The sequence below is a fragment of the Sturnira hondurensis genome, unplaced genomic scaffold (assembly GCF_014824575.4).
Source record: "Sturnira hondurensis isolate 20B ecotype Veracruz unplaced genomic scaffold, ASM1482457v3 Scaffold0020879, whole genome shotgun sequence".
In the NCBI taxonomy this organism is placed as follows: Eukaryota; Metazoa; Chordata; class Mammalia; order Chiroptera; family Phyllostomidae; genus Sturnira; species Sturnira hondurensis.
Window position 1 is genome coordinate 489,308 of NW_028093510.1, and position 22,281 is coordinate 511,588.

The 22,281-nt window shown below is 36.8% G+C and overlaps 1 protein-coding gene across 6 annotated transcripts in view; it reads left to right on the top strand.

Annotated features, from left to right (window-relative positions):
* The window catches only part of CEP295 (centrosomal protein 295), a 54,250-nt gene that overhangs the window by 5,971 nt on the left and 25,998 nt on the right, over window positions 1-22,281 (top strand). For 5 of the 6 annotated variants that reach the window (XM_037030687.1, XM_037030689.1, XM_037030688.1 and 2 more), the window contains exons 4-14: window positions 858-982; window positions 1,908-2,001; window positions 4,282-4,377; window positions 11,300-11,440; window positions 13,977-14,160; window positions 14,921-15,088; window positions 17,288-17,527; window positions 19,426-19,518; window positions 19,669-19,769; window positions 21,513-21,650; window positions 22,115-22,212. In XM_037030687.1, coding sequence (XP_036886582.1) covers window positions 858-982; window positions 1,908-2,001; window positions 4,282-4,377; window positions 11,300-11,440; window positions 13,977-14,160; window positions 14,921-15,088; window positions 17,288-17,527; window positions 19,426-19,518; window positions 19,669-19,769; window positions 21,513-21,650; window positions 22,115-22,212 — 1,478 coding nt within the window. Of the gene's footprint in view, window positions 1-857; window positions 983-1,907; window positions 2,002-4,281; window positions 4,378-11,299; window positions 11,441-13,976; window positions 14,161-14,920; window positions 15,089-17,287; window positions 17,528-19,425; window positions 19,519-19,668; window positions 19,770-21,512; window positions 21,651-22,114; window positions 22,213-22,281 lie in introns of those variants that run through there. The other variant, XM_037030691.1, reaches the window with a different exon arrangement.

The window sequence follows — 22,281 nt, forward strand, 5'->3', positions numbered from 1 at the left end:
TATATATAGTAATATACTATATATTATATAGTATACAATATTATATTACTATATTACTAGTTATATATTAATATAACTAGTAATATTAGTAATATAATATAATATAGTAATATATTATACTATATATTATAGTATAATATGATTTATATATTATATATTACTATATATTATATTATATGTATTATATATAATATATGTATATTACTAGTATTATATATATATACTAGTAATATACTAGTATATATATATATACTAATACTAATATATATACTGTATATAGTGTATACACAATATATATACATACCTTAACTAAAAAATACTTTAATATTAAAAAATGATAGCCACCATCTGAGCCAATGGAGAAATGCCGTTGGAAAAATGGAGCCAATAGATTTACTCAGTTCAGGGTTGCCACAAAACTTAAATTTGTGAAAACCACACTATCAAGTGCAATAACATGATGTGCAATGAAACAGTATATACCTGTTCTAGATTGCAGTCCCAGAGACAGTCACACAAATAAACAAGCTGGTTTCAAAGCAAACAAGTCTTTGATATCAGACCAATACTGGGGAAAAGAAATATCTTCAGAGACTGTGGCAATCAAATACATTCCATGGTCTCTTGTTTTAGTCTGCGTTTTTAGTAATAACCTCAAGTTCTGACATAAGATTTTTGTTACTTCATTTATGCTGCCATTAGCTTTGTACTTTAGTACAGTGTTTCCTCAGCTTCAGTCATTTGCATATCACATTAATGATTTTTGCCCTGACTGGGGTAGCAACCAAGGGTTGTACTGTATAATATTATCTTTTAATCTTGTTTAACATGATTTAATATCGTACATATATTTTTAGGAACCTGATTTGAATGCTCTGGCACAGAGGGCAGCAGAAAGAAAAAGAAAAGCAGAAGCAAGGCATAAAGAGGCCCTGAAAGTACAGAAAAATCAAAAAGAAATGTTAATGAAACAAAAAACCTGGTAAAGTAACAATTTCTATCATATTCTCCACGGAAACTGATACACTTAGAAGTAGAGGCTGTGTTGGGTATTGTTTAAACAGTTATTAAATAAAAGTCTCAGTGTATTCATTGTGTTTGTTAACTTGGTTTAAAAATAATGCAGTAGAGGGGTGTTTTGCATAGGTGAACATAATGAACTTTGCCTTCTAGCCTGACTTTAGCAACAATTACTAAGTTTATGTAGAAGTGTATGGCTAGTTCAGAATGCATGTCAACCAAAATCTTTCTACCTATGATGTAAAAATAAAAAAATTAGTGAAATTAAGAACATTAAAAGAGGTTATAGGCTCTTTGGAAACCATTAGTGAGTATTTTTGCATGTTGTAAAAAATGAAACACTCTGCTCAGTGGATTGAGCGCAGCCTGCGAAGCAGAGAGCTGCTGCTTCGATTCCCAGTCAGGGCATGTGCCTGGGTTTTGGGCCAGGTCCACAGTATGGGATGCTCAAGAGGCAACCACACATTGATGTTTCTCTCCCTCTTCTCCTCCCTTTCCCTCTCTCTAAAAATAAATAAATAAATTTTAAAAAATGAAAGCCTGCTAATAGCATCAGTCATTTTATACTGTGACTGATCTTTATCAGTATTTCTTGTGGTTTTGTTTGTGTGTTTTTTACTCTAAAAACTATCCTAAACTAAGGAACTTTACATGTTTGTTAGATCAGTCCCCACTGTAGAGATTCAGTCTTTAGACACATCTCTTTCAGTTGGTAAACATTTTCTTACATGTCTACTTTGTATAGATTCCGTATTAAACACACACTGAGCCTGGGGGATCAGATTGGAGGGTTTCTTGAAATCCTCTGGCTTTTATGTTTTTAACCTAAAGGGTTGTACTGTAATATTATCTGAGAAAGTAATTCATGACATCTCTCGTTTTTTAAGGCACATAAAAGCTCGAAAGGAAGCACTGCTTGTGGAAAAAGAGAGATCTGCCAAAATTACGAGTCTGCCACCTCCTCCTCCAACTCTTTTTGAGGTGAATGAATTACTTGGAGTGTTAAGAACTGGATTATAGTAATAATTCTTTAGTGTTAGAATTCACTGCAGATCAAAATATCATTTGCTTTAACTTAATTTTAATTGTACAAGTGTCACATGAGTGTATCTGGAGTATTTAAAAATAATGCTAGTTGTCACTTTACCCATAAATGCTTTAGTATGTACCTCCAGTGTGTAAAGACTTTTTTCATTTTATTTTTTAGCACAATACTAATATTCCCAGTATATTCTAAAACAGTCTGTTCAGTTTTCCCCACTTGTCTCAAAATATTTTTTATTGTTTGAAAACCTGTAATCTTTTTGATTTTTAANCTTTACTGTTAGAATTCACTGCAGATCAAAATATCATTTGCTTTAACTTAATTTTAATTGTACAAGTGTCACATGAGTATATCTGGAGTATTTAAAAATAATGCTAGTTGTCACTTTACCCATAAATGCTTTAGTATGTACCTCCAGTGTGTAAAGACTTTTTTCATTTTATTTTTTAGCACAATACTAATATTCCCAGTATATTCTAAAACAGTCTGTTCAGTTTTCCCCACTTGTCTCAAAATATTTTTTATTGTTTGAAAACCTGTAATCTTTTTGATTTTTAAAAAAACTGAATAGTCTGTTTATTTTCTAAAAATACCCTTTAAAAAAACTGGATTATTTGTTCCATAGACTTCCACATTTAGGATAGATCCATTATAAATAGTTATCATGTTATAAGATAAATTAGGTTCATGTAAATTAATAAATTCACACAAGATTACATAAAATGATTTTACTCTCATTTTATGGGAATAAAATGTGTGCTTTGTGATTTAGAGCTTATTTTTGAAACAACAGTCAATTTATTAAGTGAAGTGGAAATTAATTTTAAAAGGCATTGATTTTCTTGTTCACATTAGCTTTTTGTGGTTATTAAGATGGCTCTTTGGATGATTGTCAAAATTACACAGAAAAGACAAAACCTATACAAATGCAGGGATGTCTAACTTCACTGTGTATTTGGGTGTATATTATGTGTGTGTGATCAGCATAAGTACCTGGTATTCACCTCTTAAGCCTTTCATGTTGTGAGCCTTCCTGCTGTTATGTTGAACCATCTGCCACGTCACGTTCAATCCAACCACAATTCAAATGGCAGAGTCAGATTTCAGCTACTCCCTCAGGACCATGTTAAAAGGCAGACAGTATTTTATCCATGATGCCTTGATTTACCTTTGTCATAACTTCAGGTGTTCTCAACAAACCAAAGTCAAAAATGTACAAAAAGCCAGAAAAACTGTCTGCATTATTTGGCAAATGTGAATTATGTGGTGGATGGATACTGTCCCCTACCTCCAACTTTTTATTATGAAAATTTTCAAAATACAGAGAAATCAGAAGAGTACAGTGAATAGCTATTTGCACTGTGTGTAGATTTCAAATGTTGAGTGTGTATGTATTCATTTGAATGTAAATTGTAGAGATGACATTTCACCCTAAATACTTCCCCATGCTTCTTGTGAGAATAGGATATTCTTGTATGCAGCCAAAATAACACATTTAAAATATTAACATTTGATTCTTAAATCCATTTGATGTTTAGTGTATAATCAAAATTCTCTAATTGCCCCTAAATTGTCTTATTTTACAGCTTTTTTTTTTAAACCAGTATCTAAGTCAAGGTTCACCTATTGTTCCTGCTTATTTTGTGTTTTTGATCTCTTAATGTAGGACATCATCTCCCCCTAACCCTAGCCAGGTCTTTTACTTCGGACTTTTTGAAGACACTAGTTCACTAGCTTGAGGTTCTCATGATCTGTATTTGTCTGGTTTGGTTATAGTGGTGACCAAACTATCTTATAAGAGATAGCCATCATAAAGGTATATTTTTCCCTTTTCAATCTGAGAGATGATACATTGGCATTAGAGAGGTGTCTATCATCCTTCTACATTTATTCATGGGCCTACTTCCATTTGAGAAAAGAAAACAACTGTCTTCTATCAGTGGGCATAAACCACCATAACCAAATGATCAAACTTGGAATCAATAATAGTGGAGTAACTTATTATGTGCCTCCCGATACGATGTGTTAAACTATACAACATGTAGATTTTAAACCTAAATTCCAGTTTAATGGACATTTGGGGCATGATCTTATGTGAAAAAAAATGAATAAGGATAATTGATGAAAAAACAAAATTGTTTTTGTATTGGATCCAGCTTTAAATAAAAATTAATGCTTTTAATCTAACAATCTATTTTCTATGTTCTGTTTTTCAGAATGTTGAACTAAAGAGAATTTCTAATGTGAAAACCAGTAGTTCTACCTACCATCATCTTTCCACTTTTGTGAACAGAGAGACAGACACAGAACAGGTGCTTGACTTAATGTTTGTTCATGACCCTCACTTCAGTACTTCTCTGTTCACTGAATTGAGTTCTCTGTCTTGGTACTTTGTAGGTTGTTTCCCAGATGTCAAAATTTGAACAGCTCCACTAACCATTATAGACTAACAATGATTTTGAAATCTTTCAGAAATGCTTTGAATTATGTCATGTTTAATGTGAACGAGGTTTAAGATGGATGAAAGGAGTTGGCTATTTGGAAGGTTATATTTAAAAAAAACAAATTTTAAATCTTTCAACAAAAAAATACATGCTTTGTGAAAATTTTGGAATTATACAAGCTTAAACTATAAGAAAAACACCTCTAATTCTATCACTGAAAGGAAATGTAGTTAATTACATTAATGAATTCATTGTAGTCTGTATATAAACATATACACATACTTTTCAAAACACATTTAGCAAGTATTTAATTTTACATCATAGAATTTATTTAACCATTTTTCTATTGTTCCTTCTGTAAATAATGTGAACATCATAATATTGTACATTTTTGTCTATAAATCTGATTATGTTTAGAACAGATTCCTTGAAGAGAAATTACTGGTTCCAAACTACATCAGATATAGCTAGTTGATATGGGTCATTAAATTGCCTCTAAGAAGCATCAGCTATTTATGAGAATGGCCATCTTATCACACCCTTGTCTGTGTGGAATATTATGGTGTAAAATTTTTTTGCCAATCTTAAGAGTGACAGATGGTATCTTGTTATTATAATTACTCTTTGTAACATTGGGTTTTACATTTTTTTCGCATCAGACATTTGTCTACTAGGAAAATAAGCTTTCTCAATATAGCATTCATCTGGAGTTTGGAGTGCAACAAATACACATTTTGGTTGACTGCTTAATAGCAGGCATTAAAATCAGCATCTGGTCAGGATCTAAAATGAGTATCATCGTCATAGAATTCTAAGAAATAAGAATAAATCTTGAGATTTGTTTAAAATTATAAATATTATCACAACTTCGATATTATAATGCAGGAGCAATAACTTCAGTCTGTTGCTAACTTGCTTTTGTGGTTACTATACTGTATTTTTGCAGTTTTTAGTAGATTTATCTCAATTATCTTCATCAGATAAGATTGATGAAGAAAAACTTTTGGTGGGGGGCGTCTAACTTTAGTATAGGATACAGCTGATACTTAATAGCTTTCATTGTTGTCATTAATTACTGTTTCAACTGACCAATAGAATTTTGGGGTTTTTTTCTGACCAATAGAATTTTCACATATAAAACACATAAGATTTTTACTTAAAGTTACATTTAGAATGTTTACTTGAAAGTGAACGTTCAGATATAATTATGTTGTGTGCCTCTCCCCCTTTAGCATTGCTATTATTATGTTCATGAATATGATGGCCGACTGGCCAATCACATAATCCTTGGTTATACACACTTCTAGGAAGCCAGAAATTATATTAAAGTAGGTGTTTTTGGTGATTTGACCTTCTTGAAACTGAAGCTAAGCAGCAGATGTTGGTGGAAAATGAAAAACAAACCTCAGTGCTTCCCTAAATGACTTACGTGATTATTGGTATTTGTAGTTTCTTTACTGTGAGCTTTGTGGGTGTTTACCTTTTAACATTAGTTGTTTTCATGGGGTTTCTTAACAAACAATGATGAAGGAATGTGTTTGGAAGAGTATAGTGCAGCAATTTTCAACCTTTTTCATCATGGCTTATAGCGGGGAGACACAAAAAACTTGGAATTTATTTATAAAAATTGTGTATTTATTCTTACATGTTTAAACTTCAGTCACCTTCAAAGTGCTCTCCAGGTGATGCAATGCTCCTATTGAGACTTTTTCCCCGTTGCTCAAAAAAGTTGAACTCATTGATTTTGATGCCTTTTAGTGCTTCTGCCATTTTTTGTTTCACCTTTTCCATATTGGCAAAACATTTCCCTTTGAGGACTTTTTTCATCCGGGAAAACATAAAAAAAGGCACCCGGGGTGAGATTGGGTGAATAGGAAAGGTGGGCCACAGGGGTCATACCATTTTTGGTCAAAAACTGCTAAACATTCAGCACAGTGTGGGCAGGTGCACTCATCAGTTGCCCACCATGAAATGAGCAGATGTGTTAAAAGAATCTTTAAAAAAATTAACTGAATCTGAACACGACCTCTCAAAACAACGCCAGCTGGTACACTGACACACTTGGGTTCCTAGAACACTCACCTAGCAAGGGGACACCTGTGCTACAAGGGGCCTGCCCTCCAGAAAATAATTCCTTTTGGGGGGGTGTTCCCCCACTTACATACTATTTACTAAAATTCTACAGCACACCAAAAATATATTTTTAGTTAGTCTAACAAAAATATAGGCATAATTTTGATTCATTCACATGAGATAGCTATTGTTGTGTTGGCTGTTGTCATTTTTTATTCGACAGTCTAATAAAAAACACAACTCTTATCATTTAATTTTCTTTTTTAATTTTTTTACTTGCATAAATGATCTGTTTTATTAAAAGTTTATCTTTAGTATCTCATAGATACTTTAATAGCCTTGGCCATAGAACTCTTCTATCCTTTTAGTTGCAACTAGTTTTATTTTAATGTTTCTAAGACAAATATATATTTCATATTAAATCAAACTATTTCTCTTTTTTGCCAGTTTGTTTTTCTGTTCTTTTTTAAAAATGTATTTTATTGATTATGCCATTACAGCTGTCCTATTCCCCCCTTCATTCCCCTCCACCCTGCACACCCCTCCCCCATCATTCCCCCCCTTTCATTTATGTCCATGTGTCACGAGTTCTTTAGATTCTATATTTGCCATACTATTCTTGCCCTCCCCCCTGTCTATTTACTACCTACCATCTATGCTACTTATTCTCTGTACCTTCACCCCACTTCTCCTCCTCCCACTCCCCTGTCGCTAACCCTCCATCTGATCTCCATTTCTATAGTTCTGCTCCCGATCTAGCTGTCTTCTTAGTTTGCTTTTGTTTTAGGTGTGATTGTTAATAACTGTGAGTTTGCTGTCCTTTCACTGTTCATATTTTTTATCTTCTTTTTCTTAAATCAGTCCCTTTAACATTTCATATAATAAGGGCTTGGTGATGATGAACTCCTGGAACTTGACCTTATCTGAGAAGCACTTTATCTTCCCTTCCATTCTAAATGAAAGCTTTGCTGGATAGAGCAATCTTGGCTGTAGGTCTTTGGATCTCATGACTTGGAATACTTCTTTCCAGCCCCTTCTTGCCTGTAAGGTCTCTTTTGAGAAATCTGCTGACAGTCTGATGGGTACTCCTTTGTAGGTGACTATCCTCTTATCTCTTGCTGCTTCTAGGATTCTCTCCTTCATTTTAGTCTTGGCTAATGTAATTATGATGTGCCTTGGTGTGTTCCTTCTTGGGTCCAACTTCTTTGGCACTCTATGAGCTTCTGGACTTCCTGGAAGTGTATTTCCTTTGCCAGATTAGGGAAGTTCTCCTTTATTATTTGTTCAAAGAAGTTTTCCACTCATGACTGTTCCTCTTCCCCTTCTGGTACCCCTATACTTCGGATGTGGGAACGTTTCAAGATGTCCTGGAGGTTCCTAAGCCTCTCCTCATTTTTTTTTTTGAATTCTTGTTTCTTCATTCTTTTCTGTTTGGTCATTTTTTTTCTTCCTTCTGGTCCACTCCTTTGATTTGAATCCCAGGTTCCTTTCCATCACTATTGGCTTCCTGTGCATTTCCCTCCATTTCAATTAGTTTAACCTTCATTTGTTCCTCTAATTTGTGACTAAAATCAGCCAATGAGCATCCTGATCACCAGTGTTTTGAACTGTGCATCTGAAAGGTTGGCTATTTCTTGGTCACTCTGTGGCTTTGAGTTCTTCTTGAGCCATAATGTTTCGGTCTGTTCGCACCTGTTATGTATGAGGGGCAGAGCCTTAGGTGTTCACCAGGGTGGGGTGGTCCAGTTGCTAGGTTGTGACGCTGTACATGGGGGTGGGGTCTGAGAGGGAAAAAAATGGCGCTTCTGCTCTCTCTCAGATTTCTGCCCCCTCTGCTGCTTCCCACAGCAAATTGGGCCCTTCTGGTGCTGGTTCCCGGGTATGTGGGCTTGTGTACCCTCCAGGACCCTGTGGATCTCTCCAACGAACTCTCTGTGAGCCTGGGAGCCTCTCCCAGCACCTCGACCCCAAAAGTCTTTCCACTTGGTGCTTTCAGGCTCTAATTCCCATCGCTGGGGCCCTGGCCTGAGCGATCTGTCTCGGCGTTCGCTCCTTTGCATGGTTTATCTGCGAGCGAATGTGTGACCGTGGTCAGCCAGCCACCCTACGCCCTCACTGGGTCCACCCGTCGCCATACCAGCCTGGGATCCACCAGCCGCTGCCGCCCACGCTCCTGGCTGGTACCCAACGATCTTTCCTGCCTGACCCCACTCTGCCGCTGACTCTGCCCCTCTTACCAGTCTGGCTGAATGGTTCGTTGTTGTTGGACTTTCACACAGTTCAATTTTTTGTGTTTTGGCTGCGTTTTTGTTACTAAAACTTTGTTGTCTGTAAACTTAGTTGTGTGAGGGAGGCACAGTGTTTCCACCTCCACCTCCATCTTGGCCAGAAGTCCTGTTTTTCTCTCATTTAATTTTTTTTCTTTCTCTTTTCTTCTTTTCTTTTTTTAAAATTTAATTTTTGTTCAAGTACAGTTTCCTGTATTTTACTCCTACCCCAGCCCACTGCCCCAGTGCTCCCCACCTCCCTCCCATTTCCACCCCCCCTTAGTTGTTGTCCATGTGTCCTTTGTACTAGTTCCTGTAAATCTTTCCCCTTTCCCCGCCCCCAGATTCCCTCCTCTCTCCCCTCTGGTCACTGTCCCCCTCTTTTTCAGTGTCTTGTTATATTTTGCTTGCTTGTTTTGTTGTTTAGCTTTTTGTTAAAGGTGAGATCATATGGTATTTGTCTTTCATTGCCTGGCTTATTTCACTGAGCATAATGCTTCCCATTTCCATCCATGCTGTTGCTAATGGTAGGAGCTCCTTCTTTCTTTCTGCTGCATGAAATTCCATTGTGTAAATGTACCATAATTTTTTGATCTGTTCATTTACTAATGGACACCTAGGTTGTTTTCAACTCTTGGCTATTGTAAATTGTGCTGCTATGAACATTTGGGTGCATAGGTTCTTTTGGATTGGTGTTTTAGGGTTCTTAGGATATAATCCTAGCAGTGGAATTGCTGGGCCAAAAGGCAGGTCCATTTTTAGTTTTCTGAGAAAATTCCATACTGTTTTCCATCGTGCTTGTACCAGTCTGCAATTCCACCAACAATGGATTAGGGTCCTTTTTTCTCCACAACCTCTCCAACACTCGTTGTTTATTGCTTTGTTTATGATGGCCATTCTGACAAGTGTAAAGTGGTATCTCATTGTGGTTTTAATTTGCATCTCTCTGAGAGCTAGTGATATTGAGCATCTTTTCATGTATCTCTGGATCTTTTCTATGTCCTCCTTAGAGAAATGTCTGTTCAAGTCCATTGCCCACTTTTTCATTGGGTTGCTTGTCTTCTTAGAGTAGAATCGTGTAAATTATTTGTATAGTTTGGAGATTAAACCTTTGTCTGAGGTATCATAGGCAAATATGTTTTCCCACACAGTTGGCTCTTTTTTTATTTTAATACTGTTTTCTTTGGCCATGCAAAAGCTTTTAATATTGATGAGATCTCATTTGTTTATTCTTTATGTTCTTTGCTCTAGCGGACCTATCAGTAAAAATGTTGCTGCGTGAAATATCTGAGATTTTCTTACCAATATTTTCCTCTAGGACTTTAATGGTGTCATGGCTTATGTTTAAGTCTTTTATCCACCTTAAATTTATTTCAGTGTATGGTGTAAGTTGGTCCTTGAGTTTAATTTTTTTGGTTTTTTCCTTTTATTTTTTCTTCCTTCCTTCCTTCCTTCCTTCCTTTCTTTCTTTCGTTTTCTGGAAGCACTTGCATGAGTTAGTACTTTAACTGGGAGCAGGGTTGCCATCAAACTGGGTATGTACAAATTTTGCTTCCACTAAGCAGAGCACTTGAAGTCCTGTTCCATTGGTATATGGACACTTTATTTTCATTCTTCTTGATACTTTTCATCATCTTAAATCAGGAAAAGAGCACACGTCCATTTTTTCAGGCCACTGGCACCGTCAGCTGTGTCACTGTCCAGGCAGGATCTCCAATTAATCCAAAGTCATGCGGCACCTTCCACTGGCAAGAGTTCTTTGTACCAAGTTCCAATCAAAGTCTCTCCTGCTTTCCAGGCCACTCAGCCAAAGGGAGCACCTCAAAGCTGCGTGGGCCTCTTCTACCAAAGCTGCAGGGGTCTGCACTCCATCAAAAGCGCGTGTCTTTCTTCTTCACCTGGCCGCAGGGATCTCCATTCTGGCAAAGCTGCGTGGTTTTCCCTTTTCACCTGGGCAAGAGGAGGTCTTAATTCTGTTGAAACCGCGTGGCTCTCTGTCCTCATGGCTACAGGGGTCTACATCTTTCCAAAACAGCGTGGCTCTCCCCCTCACCTGGCCAAGAGGGGGTCCTCACTCTGCTAAAGCCACATGGCTCTCTCTCTCATTTAATTTTATATAAGTAGAAAAACACGATTTTAGCCCTGGCTGGTGTAGCTCACTGGATTGAGTGTGGGCCTGCAAATCAAAAGGTTGCAGGTTTGATTCCCAGTCAGGGCACATGCCTGGGTTGAGGGCCAGGCCCCCAGTAGGAGGCATGGGAGAGGCAACCACACAATGATGTTTTTCTCCCTCTCTTTCTTCTTCCCTTCCCCTCTCTCTAAAAATAAATGAATAAAATCTTTTTAAAATTGCTTTAAAAAAAGAAAGACATGATTTTAAAATTGTTTTTTTTGTAATCTCTTTGTTTTATACTTTTAAATTGCCTAAAATATTTTTGATTGACTGCTAGCCAGATCCTCATTTGGCTGCTGAAGAAGAAACTAAAAGACTGGAAGAAGTACAAAAACAAGCAGCAAAAGAGAGAATGGAACAGAGTGAGAAGGCACATGTACGTGGTTTCCAGGCAATGAAAAAGATCCATTTGGCACAGGTGAGAATTAAATTCTGGCTGTGACCACTACTGATAGCCTCACCAATAGCAATGCAGAACTGATTAGTCAATGGGCTCAAAGTAAGGAGGTATGACGAATGTGAAAAATAGAGTCTGTGAGTCACATGATTTCAAATTTCCTAACTTTTACCTCTTGTTTCAAATAGGTGAAGCTGGTCTTATAGTATATTGCTGTTCTGAAATTTTTACTAATGATGAATTTGTTAAGAGTTAAATGTTTTAATCAGTTCAAAAATAGCCTGAGAAGAAATTAATCACTTCTCTAATTATTTGAAGTGCGTTTGTGTTCTCCATTTTAGGGTTCAATTCATTAAATGTTTATTGAGCACAGCACATGCTGGCTTCACGGTGTTGATTCAGAGGTACAGTCATGATCCTTGCTGGCAGGGAGCTTTGAAAATGGCTGTTGCTGCCTGTAAAATATGTGTAATGAAAATCGCTGACCAGTTTTAGCTTCACTTTTATCGGGCCTATTCAGTGAATGTTTATTTTTCAAACAGCATGAAAACGATTCATCTTTTTAGAAGTCTGGTCTTATCTCTTGAGTTTGATGTGCATTTGGATGTTTTAAATGCTCATCTGAGAAAGTTTTTAAGTGCTTCTATGGGAATTAAGTACCTTTCTTTTTAAAATCAAATTTATTGGTAAAATGCCTATCTTGTTAATTTGTATAATTTGAACTGAATTATGACCTTCTTCCTTAAGTTTTAATGTTTATAAACTGGGAGTAAATTATGACTAAAATAACTGAATATCTAAATGATTATCAGCAACTCTCATCTAAGGCTTAAACCTATAGTAAAAAATGTGAAAGCATGGTAAACTGAGCACTCCTCCACAAATCAGCAGTGTCTAGTGGTGAAGTAAGCAGACTCCATAGTCAGCCCAGATTTTTGTCTCTTCACTCCTTAGCTGTTTGATCTCAGGCAGGTTTCCCAACCTCTCTGAGTTCAGTTTCATCATCTGTTTTGTGAGGATTAAATGAGTTTAATAACTGTGCCTTGAATTTCATAAGTTTGCAGTAAATGCCATTGGTGATGAGAGTTATTGTTATAAATAATCAAGTAGAAAAATTGGCCAAGCTTTCAATGAGCCAGAAATAGTATACTTACTCAGATAACATTGAAGTTAATTTAATGAGATGATTTGAAACTTAACATAAATGAAGTGAATTTGTTCATAATTTGATTCTTTTTCAGGGCATGGCAAAAAATTTCATCTCCAAATATAAAATATTTAAAACTTTATATGAGACTAAGTAGTTGTGTGTATGTTATCACTTGACATTTTGTTACACAGGCTGCCCACCTTTTTGTAGACAAAAATGCCGTCATAGTCCTGCAGTCCCGTTGCTGTTCGCGCATTTCCTTTTTCCTGTCTGCGCCTTTCTCCTGTAGACCCCATTGTGCCTGGGGGCCGTATTTCCTGGTAGTGTCTGTTGTAACTAGTGTTTGGCCTCTACTTCCCTTTTCAGCTTTATATTTTTTCCTTGAGCAACCTTGCCCTCTGTGTCCTATCTAAAATGACAGTGTGCTTTCTCTGAATACCCAATGCCTTCATTTCCATACTTTGGTGCTGTAGTGGTTATTTCTTTCTTATACTCCCCCTGCATTCACTTTTATCTGGCTAAATCCTCATCCCAAGGAATCAGAGGTTTTCTTTTATGCCCCCCCTGTAGCTTCCACCACCAGAATTCTGTTAGACAACCTCACTGAAACTCTTGCTTAACTTTCAAGTTAGCCAGACTCTTTGTGCTTAAAGAGATACGTACAGATCCACTTTAATCATGGTGATTCCTAAGAGTCTGAAGTAACAAGTATCATCTGTTAGACCACGGGCACTCTGGGTGTTGGTGCAGACCTGACACTGGTATATGCTGCTGTCTTCATGGGGAACTGGTACAGAGTACACTACAGGACATTGTATATAAGTTACATGGCAACTTATATGGGACCTACCGTTGTGGCTTTCCTGAGAAAGGAGAACTGTAACTCTTGAAGCTTGTGGTGTAATCAGTACCACCCACCATCTTAGAGTACAATACTTAATGACAGAATACTAATTCCCTGTTTGTTGGTCTCTAGGATAGGGGTGCGATTGTATCTGTAGTATCAAAAATGGTATCTGGCCCTGGCTGGTATGGCTCAGTGGATTGAGCGTGGGCCTGTGAACCAAACAACCACAGTTCTATTCCCAGTCAGGGCCCATGCCTGGGTTGCAGGCCAGTTCCCAGCAGGGGACTCACGAGAAGCAACCATACATTGATATTTCTCTCCCTCTCTCCTTCCCTTCCCCTCTAAAGATAAATAAATAAAATCTTTTAAAAATGGTATCTGACATTTAGTAAATATTTTTGAATAAATAAATTAATGTCTTTTTGTTGCCTAATGGTAGAGGAGGGAAGGGCACCCCAGGCCCTGCTTTTCATGATTCCTTTACTTTTCCCTCACTAGTAATGTTACTATCCAAAATTTGTGACCCAGCTGTTGCAAATTAATTCTCCTTATTCTTGAAGAATCAAGAGAAACTAATGAAAGAACTCAAACAGCTACAACAAGAGGACCTGGCACGTAGGAGACGGGCTGTAGCACAGATGCCACCGCAACTAGTTGAACCTCCGTACAAACGCAGTGAAATGAAGGAAGACTGGCAGAGAGAGCTAGAATTTGCCTTTGAAGACATGTACAATGCTGACAGGAGTAAGATATTTTCAGTAAACTTCCATTGATGCTTTTAACTGCTTTGGTGGGAAAATACATTTCTATTGATGAAGCACTTTTTGTTTTGAAATGAGTTGTCATTTGAAAGGGGACCTCATATTTTAGACTTAGAAACTATAATGNTAATGTGAAAACCAGTAGTTCTACCTACCATCATCTTTCCACTTTTGTGAACAGAGAGACAGACACAGAACAGCCAGATCCTCATTTGGCTGCTGAAGAAGAAACTAAAAGACTGGAAGAAGTACAAAAACAAGCAGCAAAAGAGAGAATGGAACAGAGTGAGAAGGCACATGTACGCGGTTTCCAGGCAATGAAAAAGATCCATTTGGCACAGAATCAAGAGAAACTAATGAAAGAACTCAAACAGCTACAACAAGAGGACCTGGCACGTAGGAGACGGGCTGTAGCACAGATGCCACCGCAACTAGTTGAACCTCCGTACAAACGCAGTGAAATGAAGGAAGACTGGCAGAGAGAGCTAGAATTTGCCTTTGAAGACATGTACAATGCTGACAGGAGTAAGATATTTTCAGTAAACTTTCATTGATGCTTTTAACTGCTTTGGTGGGAAAATACATTTCTATTGATGAAGCACTTTTTGTTTTGAAATGAGTTGTCATTTGAAAGGGGACCTCATATTTTAGACTTAGAAACTATAATGGCCTTTCAGTGTTTGTGTTCAAGTTCTTTTTAGTCATTTTGGAATGGAAACATGTCTCTGTATTTCTTTATTGAGAGGTGAAAGGAAACCTGATTCTGCACCTTGAACCGGAGCCTTTGCCCACTGTCACTGGTCAGATCCAAGATGAAGAACTGGACCTTTCAATGGAACAAGAAAATTTAGGTGAAACTGAAACCCCCCCAATGACAGCAGCAGAAACGATATGTTCTAGTGAAGCAGACGGTAAAAATGTCTTCAAAATTGAATATTACATTGTTTCATAGAACAAAGTGCTAATCGCTCGCTAACAATTAGAAAAGTTTGGTCTGATTTAGTGCAAACAGTGACTACTGCTAATAGTGATGGAAGGAAGGAAGAGCATTTTTACAGATTTCCATTATTAAAGATCATTTTCATATACATAGGAGAAAAGTTCTTTTGTTCATATGTACCTATAGTCTGAAGATGTTTTAAGCTATTTGGTTTAGATGATTAATTTTAAAGTTATTTGAAAGGTCAGTATTTTTAGACTTTCATCAAAGCACCATATACATCCTACTGTATATGGCTGAGCAGTTTGTGTGCAGTGACGAATTGCACACACTTAGATCTCTTCCAAACTGCATCTCTGCCTTCACCATTCTAAACCTTTTTACTGGGCTGTCTGTTGCATGGGTACTTAAAACTCAGGTCTTTACAGTAAATTGGTTGTCTTTTGCCTCTTGAAGCTTTGTCTGCCTGTCTTCATCCTTAGTAAATGATACCATAGTCTACTGTTATCCAAGCCGACCAACGAGTTACCTCCAACATCTCCCTCTCTTTTATTCTACATCTCCTTAGAGACTAGGTCTTCTTCATTTTGACCCCTTTTTACCCCCGTGCCTTGTAGTATGGCCTTGGTTCAAAATCACTTGGGCTTTCGTAACATTTGCACCCTACACTGCGGGTAGTTAGTCCTTTGGGCTTCCACCTTTATGTGGGTCTCCTGTTGGGCTCCTTGAGGAAGAGCTCTAGGCGTTATCCCTACTGTTAGGCCCACACTGCTGTCCAAAGTGCAAGGTTACTGTAGTTTGGCATGAACTTGAGAATGTGGTTTCGGGGCTTGTTGCTTTTCAGAATTCCCATTTCTGGCCTCTGTGGAATCATATTTTCTTACAAAATCGGAACCTTTAAGATACTTTACTGTTTCATCCAGCTCTTTTAGTTTTTTCCATAGGGGGTATCATTCAGATCTCTAGTTTGCCAGGGTTGCAGGTCTTGCCTCTCTAAAGGGACAGTTACGCTCCAGTTCCTGCTGATCCCATTTGGGATTGCTGGCGTGGTGTTGACAACTCTCTTGATTTTCCAAAAGAACCTAAGAATATCATTGTTTTTAAAGTCCTTATTTTTAAATGTTTTCAGTTAATTTCTTTCTTAAAAAATGAGTGAGTTATAGACTAATGGTGAGTGAGGGAAGCCAGGCAGAAAAGAATACCTAAGTGTAATTCCATATTTATATGAAGTTAAAGGGAAAAAACAGGCAAAACTCATCTGGTCTCAAAGTAGAATAGTGGTTTTCTGTAGGGTGCAGTGGCTGGAAGGGGCATGAAGGAGTTTTCTAGGTACTGGATGTGGTTTGTGTAATGATCCAGATGGTGCTGCATTGATGTATGTAAAATTCATTGAGCTGTATATTTAGTTTTGTGCACTTTATTGTTTGTAAGTTATAACTCAGAAAGGTTAAAGGAAAATGTGGGTCAGACAAAACTGGAGTCTGCCAGTTTTCAACCTCTGTAGATTTCTTAAATTTTATTCCTTACATCAGAAAACTGTTCGTGTGAAACAGTTTTGTCCCCTTAGAGAATTGTTAGTACTGTACAGAATTTTGGCATTGTACTATCAGCCCATATGGAGAGATGTTTTGAGGAAACAACTTAAGAATTTTAAACCAAAGAGATGTCTTTATGATGATGAGTGGGAGAAATTTTCCCAGATAGTACCAGGAATAATTTGGGAGCACTTGATTTGTGTTTAAGGTTCTAAATAGTATTGCTTTTCTCTGTAGTCTATTAAGTACAGTGCCATAATTAGGACCTTTCTCTAGCTTAGATTATAGAACTTTACAGCACATATTTTCAGAGTTAATCTTACAGATTCAGAGTTTGCATTCTGTCATCATTTAACAAGCAGAATAAACGTGTTCCTGCTACATTTTTAAGCTCAAAATTTGTGTCGAATGCATATTGTTGGGAAATAGTTTAAGTCTATTGTCTTTATTTAAATATAAGTTAAAAATTATTGTGGTTGGGGTTGAATAACATTGTATATACTGTTAAATTATAAATAGTGGGGGAAATAAAGTTGTGCTTTTAACTAGGAGTTATAGCAGTAACTAAGTATAAAGATAGAACAATTTGCCAGATATATAATAGGTGCTGAATAAGTTTGTTTCTTTTCTTTTAGTTCCCCTGACAATGAAGACCCAGCAGCTCCCTTCAAAAATTCTTTTTAAAAAATTATTAAATAAGATCCGAAACCAAAAATCTCTCTGGACAATTAAATCCATGTCTGAGGATGAAAGTGAAACGATTACAACTGCAAGTGAAACCGAGAGTAAAGCAGAAACCGAGAGTAAAGCACCAACAGTTGAATCAGAAACAACTGCTATTGAAGAGGGAACATTATCCTCTGGGCAGGAACAAAGTGGGTCTGTTTCTTAGTCTCGTTTTGTGGTCCAGAAACCCTTTCTGAGTTACTTTAAAATATGTCATTCCTGAAAAATCAAAGAACAGAGTTCAAAAGCAAGATGATATTCTAGAGCCTATAATGCTGCTACTTAAAAGCAATAAATGTTAAAACAACAACAACAAAAACCTTCAGTGACTCTCCTTCCAGAGCACTTCTGTTAAAATGTGCATCAGCTCAGATGCTTCCTCGGGGGGAAGCCCTCCAGCAGCTCATCGAACTCAGTAAAAATCCAGTGCTTGTGGTGACATCAAAGCCTTATGTGATCTGCACACACGCCTTCTTCCCCCATCATTTCTCTCACCCTTGCTCACTCTGACTTCTTTTCGACACCTGCCCAACCGTGGGCACTGACATTCTCGGTATTCCTCTGACACAGCAACATGACTCTCAGAGTCTTTACAGTTGCTGGTCTTTTTGGCTGGAACACTCTTGGAGATTTTAATGACTCACTCTCCCCCTTCCTTCATATTTTGGCTCAGCTTTCTCAGTTGCTTTCTCAGTAAAGCCTTCTCTTACCACTCCATATGAAACAGCAAACTTCCGCCCCTCCCCCTCCCTCATGCCCTTTACTCCCTATCCCCTTTACCTGGCTTTTTCTCCATATCTCTCATCAGCATCTGATAGACCATAAAGACCATAAATTTATTCTTTTGTGTATTTGCCCCTTATCTTGACACAATATACCTCCATGAGGCTAGGAACTTGATTTTGTTCATGCTATATCCCAGAGCCTAAACTAGTGCCATATAGATAAAAGGTGTTCAGTTAACATTTGTTTAGTTAATTAACTTAAAGCCAGAGAGGCAAGTTTGAAAGTCAAACATATGTATGATAATTAAAGCCATGGGCACGCAAGAACCCTTACGGGAAAGAATTCAGTGAGAAGAGGGCTTGTAAGACCATCAGAGGGACTCCGGCATTTAGAAAATGGGCGGAGAAGGGCAGACAGCAAAGGCAGTAAAAAGGAGAGGCCATCGAAGTTGCACTAAAAGGGGGTTCTTTCATCTTCACTACCAGGTGATTTTCAAAAGGCCTTGTATGTATGAGTAGGCTTTCTCTAGCCTCATCTTCATTTTCCCCCTTATTTAATTACACCCCATGTATATTGATCCTCCTTCAGTTCCTTGAATGAGCCAAATTGTTTTTATCCTCACAGGGTATTCATAGCTGCCTTTATGGCTGATTGTTCATTACCTTTCAGGTGTCTGCTTAAGTATTCTTTCCTAAGAGAAAATCTCATCTGAGTCATAGTCTAAATCAGATACCCTTGTAATTCTTTATTGCAAAAACACTTTAATTCTCTTGTATAATACTTACCATAGTCTGTGATTTTATATGTTTTGTTGGGATAATTATATGTTTCTGTCCTCACTCACCCTGTAAAACGTCCTTGAGGCCATTTCTTATTTACCACTGTCCCAAGCAGGCAGCACATAAGGAGATGTTGAATGAGTGCTTGATGCAAAGTTTCTGGCTACCCTGATATGATTGCCTAACTGTCTTCCCTGCTTTGGTTTCATAAGTAATAAAAATTGTAATAACTAAATATGTCAAAGATATATTTAAATTTCTCTAACTATGGTGCTTTGCTTATTCTCCTCTCATGCTTTCCCATTGTGTTTGAAGCTGTCAGCGTGTCCTCCTAGTGGTTCTGAGTTATATTTTCCTTTTTGTGTACAATTTTAGTCTTCCATCTGTCTCCTTATATTAGGTTCAGGTTGCATGGTGACTGGATCTTAAAACATTCAGGTGGACCGAAACTGAATTGTTAATCTGAGTGCAGATTTTTGTTACTTTCGTTCAGATTTAAGCTTAACAGTGATAAAATGTTCATAATAAAATGTCTATTACAGTTGTTGAAAGTGATACGTTAACAGTTGACTCTGGACCACTTACTAGTGAAGATCAGCCAGTTTTATGTGATGCAGACTCTAAAGAGGAACAAGGTATTTGTTTTTATTTACATCCTCAGATTAAACGGGCTTGGCTCTTCAAATCTTTTTCTAATAAAATTACATATAATGAATAAAGAGCATTACAGTGATGTCAAAGTTCTAAATTATTAAAACTAATTTTTGTTTTGGGGATCCTTTTAGCAATAAGCGAGACTGAACCTACCACAGCGGTAGCTAGTTCAGTGCTACTCCATCCCCAAGAAGCAGCAGCCAGGATTAGAATGGCATCAAGACAGAAACAGGTAATTTCAGTTTTTTATTTTTTAAGGTTTTTTCTTCTTTCCCTAGGTACTATCATTTTGTTTGACCAGTGAAATCTGTCTTAATGTCTGGCTACATTTGATACCATTTGCTCTACCTTGACTTACACATTGAGCTGATAGAAGATACTTCATCTTGTTCTATTCATTTGACCCTGTTTTGAGTTTTATATTTTATATATATCTTCCCTATGAAATTTATCAGATTTTTAGAGTTGGAGGCTTTCTTTAGAAAATTCAATTTATTCTACATAATTTCTGGTACAGTGCCTTATGCAGTAAGTGCTCAGTAAATATTTGTTAAGTAAATTAGTCCCTGTCATTATATTGGACACTCAACTGAAGTTTGTAATCTCAAAAGTTTTTTTTTTTGAAAAATAGTATTTCAAAAGAAAATTTTAAATTTAACCATCCTAACTATAATTTTTCAGTCCCATATACTTTAGTAAAAAAAAATTTCAATACAAATTACTCTGAAAGAAGCTAATTATTACTAAGCTAGTCAGTTTATAGTTACAGTTTTTATAAAAATACAGCTGGGGAGTGCAAATTCTATTAGTATTTCTTCTCAGATAAATGTTTTCTAATCAATATGCTAAAGCAGTATTGTCCAATAGAACTTCCTCTGGTAATATAAGTGTTCTGTATCTGTGTCTAGCTCCATGGACTATTACATATTTCAGTACTTGAAATATGACTGGTGTAATTGAAGAATTGAATTTTAAATTTGGTTTTACTCAAATTAATTTACATAGCCACAGATAGCTAGTGACTTTTGTGTTGATGATGCTGTTCTAGAGGTACTACAGAACTGTAAACTGTGAGATTCAGTGGCTCCTCTGAGTGAGGGAGAATAAGGAAGATGAAGATAGTAATGCAGCTATGGCCTGATGAATTATTGACGTTAACTAGTGTCTGAGAAGCAATAGGTAAAGTTTCAGAATGAGGTACTTTTTACTTGGAAAACAAGATTTTTTTTTTATTCTAATAGTTTTTTAATAAGCTGCACATACATTAATTTTCTACTTAGGAAGTATTTATTATGTATTACATATGTGTCAGGGACTTTACTAGGTTCTGGATTTAGCAGGCAACCAGTCTAGTACAGTCCCTGGACTAGAAACTTAGCCACCCTGACATGTGTTCTTTTTACTTGGATCTGTGTGTGTGTGTGTGTTGGTGTATTATTAGAGTTTAGGTGTCATTCCTGTGCCATTGTCTGACCATCAGTTTCATGCCTGGCAGAAAAGATACAGAATTTTCTCATTGTACTACTGTTTGGCTTCTAGATAACTGCACCCCTTTATGGGTATGCCTAGGAAATCGAGGTGTTTGGGGAGGCCTTGACATTTAATTTGTCATTTCTAACTGAGCACATTGCAAAATTAGAGAAATGAACACAGAATTTGGCCAAGCATTGTTTGCTTCTTATCTGGAGGTGGGTCTTCAGTGACAATCAAGGTTTCCTCGTGCTCCCAGGAAATAGAAATAGTAATGAATTTATTTTTCTTCTTTTTCTGCCTCTTTTTAAATTCTTTCCCTCTTTCTCTTTTCCTTCTTTCCCCATCTCTCACTCCCTCTCCCCCTCTGACAACAGCAATAACAGATAATCTTCTAGGATAATTGGTATTGTTAATGGCAATACTTGTTTCTTCAGTGTAATGCACACTATAAACTTGTCTTTTGTGTTGAGTTTGTTTGACCGGTAGTTTTTTTGTTACTTAGATAATGGAAATAGAAGAGCAGAAGCAAAAGCAGTTGGAATTACTTGAACAAATTGAACAACAGAAGTTGAGATTAGAAGCTGACTGCTTCAGGGCTCAGCTAGAAGAAGAAAAAAGAAGAAAAACTCAACAGACTGGGGTAGGATGTTGGGAAATCTTATCCCCACATAGATTACTGGGGGATAAGAAAATAGAAGCAATCTTAGCATTCAGAAAAGTAAAATGCATTTCTAAGTCTTATTTCGTAATTTTTTCTTCTAATTGTATATACATACAAGTTTATACAGACCTAAAGGCCTTCATCTTTCAGCCTCTACAGGGTACCAGTGTATGTGACCATAATTTGTATATACTGGGTATGTGGTGCTCTTGGACTTGGTTGCCACTAAAAGCAAATGGTGGATGCTGTCAGGTTTTTTTTTTTTTTATTTTTTTGCTTTTAATGATGTCATTTCTTAATCATGGAAGTGCAGTCTTTTTTATAAAAAAGAATAAAGCTATATGGAAGTTGATTTTAGAACTTCAGTTCATATTAAATACTTTAGTACTTGTTTCTGGATATTAAATACTTACCTTTTAATTAGTAGCTTTGTCTTTTATTAGGTTGGCACTGCTCCAGCATCATGCACCATTAGTACTGATGAAGAAAGGCATAGGCGGATGATTCGTAACTATCAACATCAGCTTTTACAGCAAAACAGGTATTAGCCAGGGTACAACTCGTGTTATAGCGTATGGTTACATCTTCAGGATTTAATATTTATATGAAG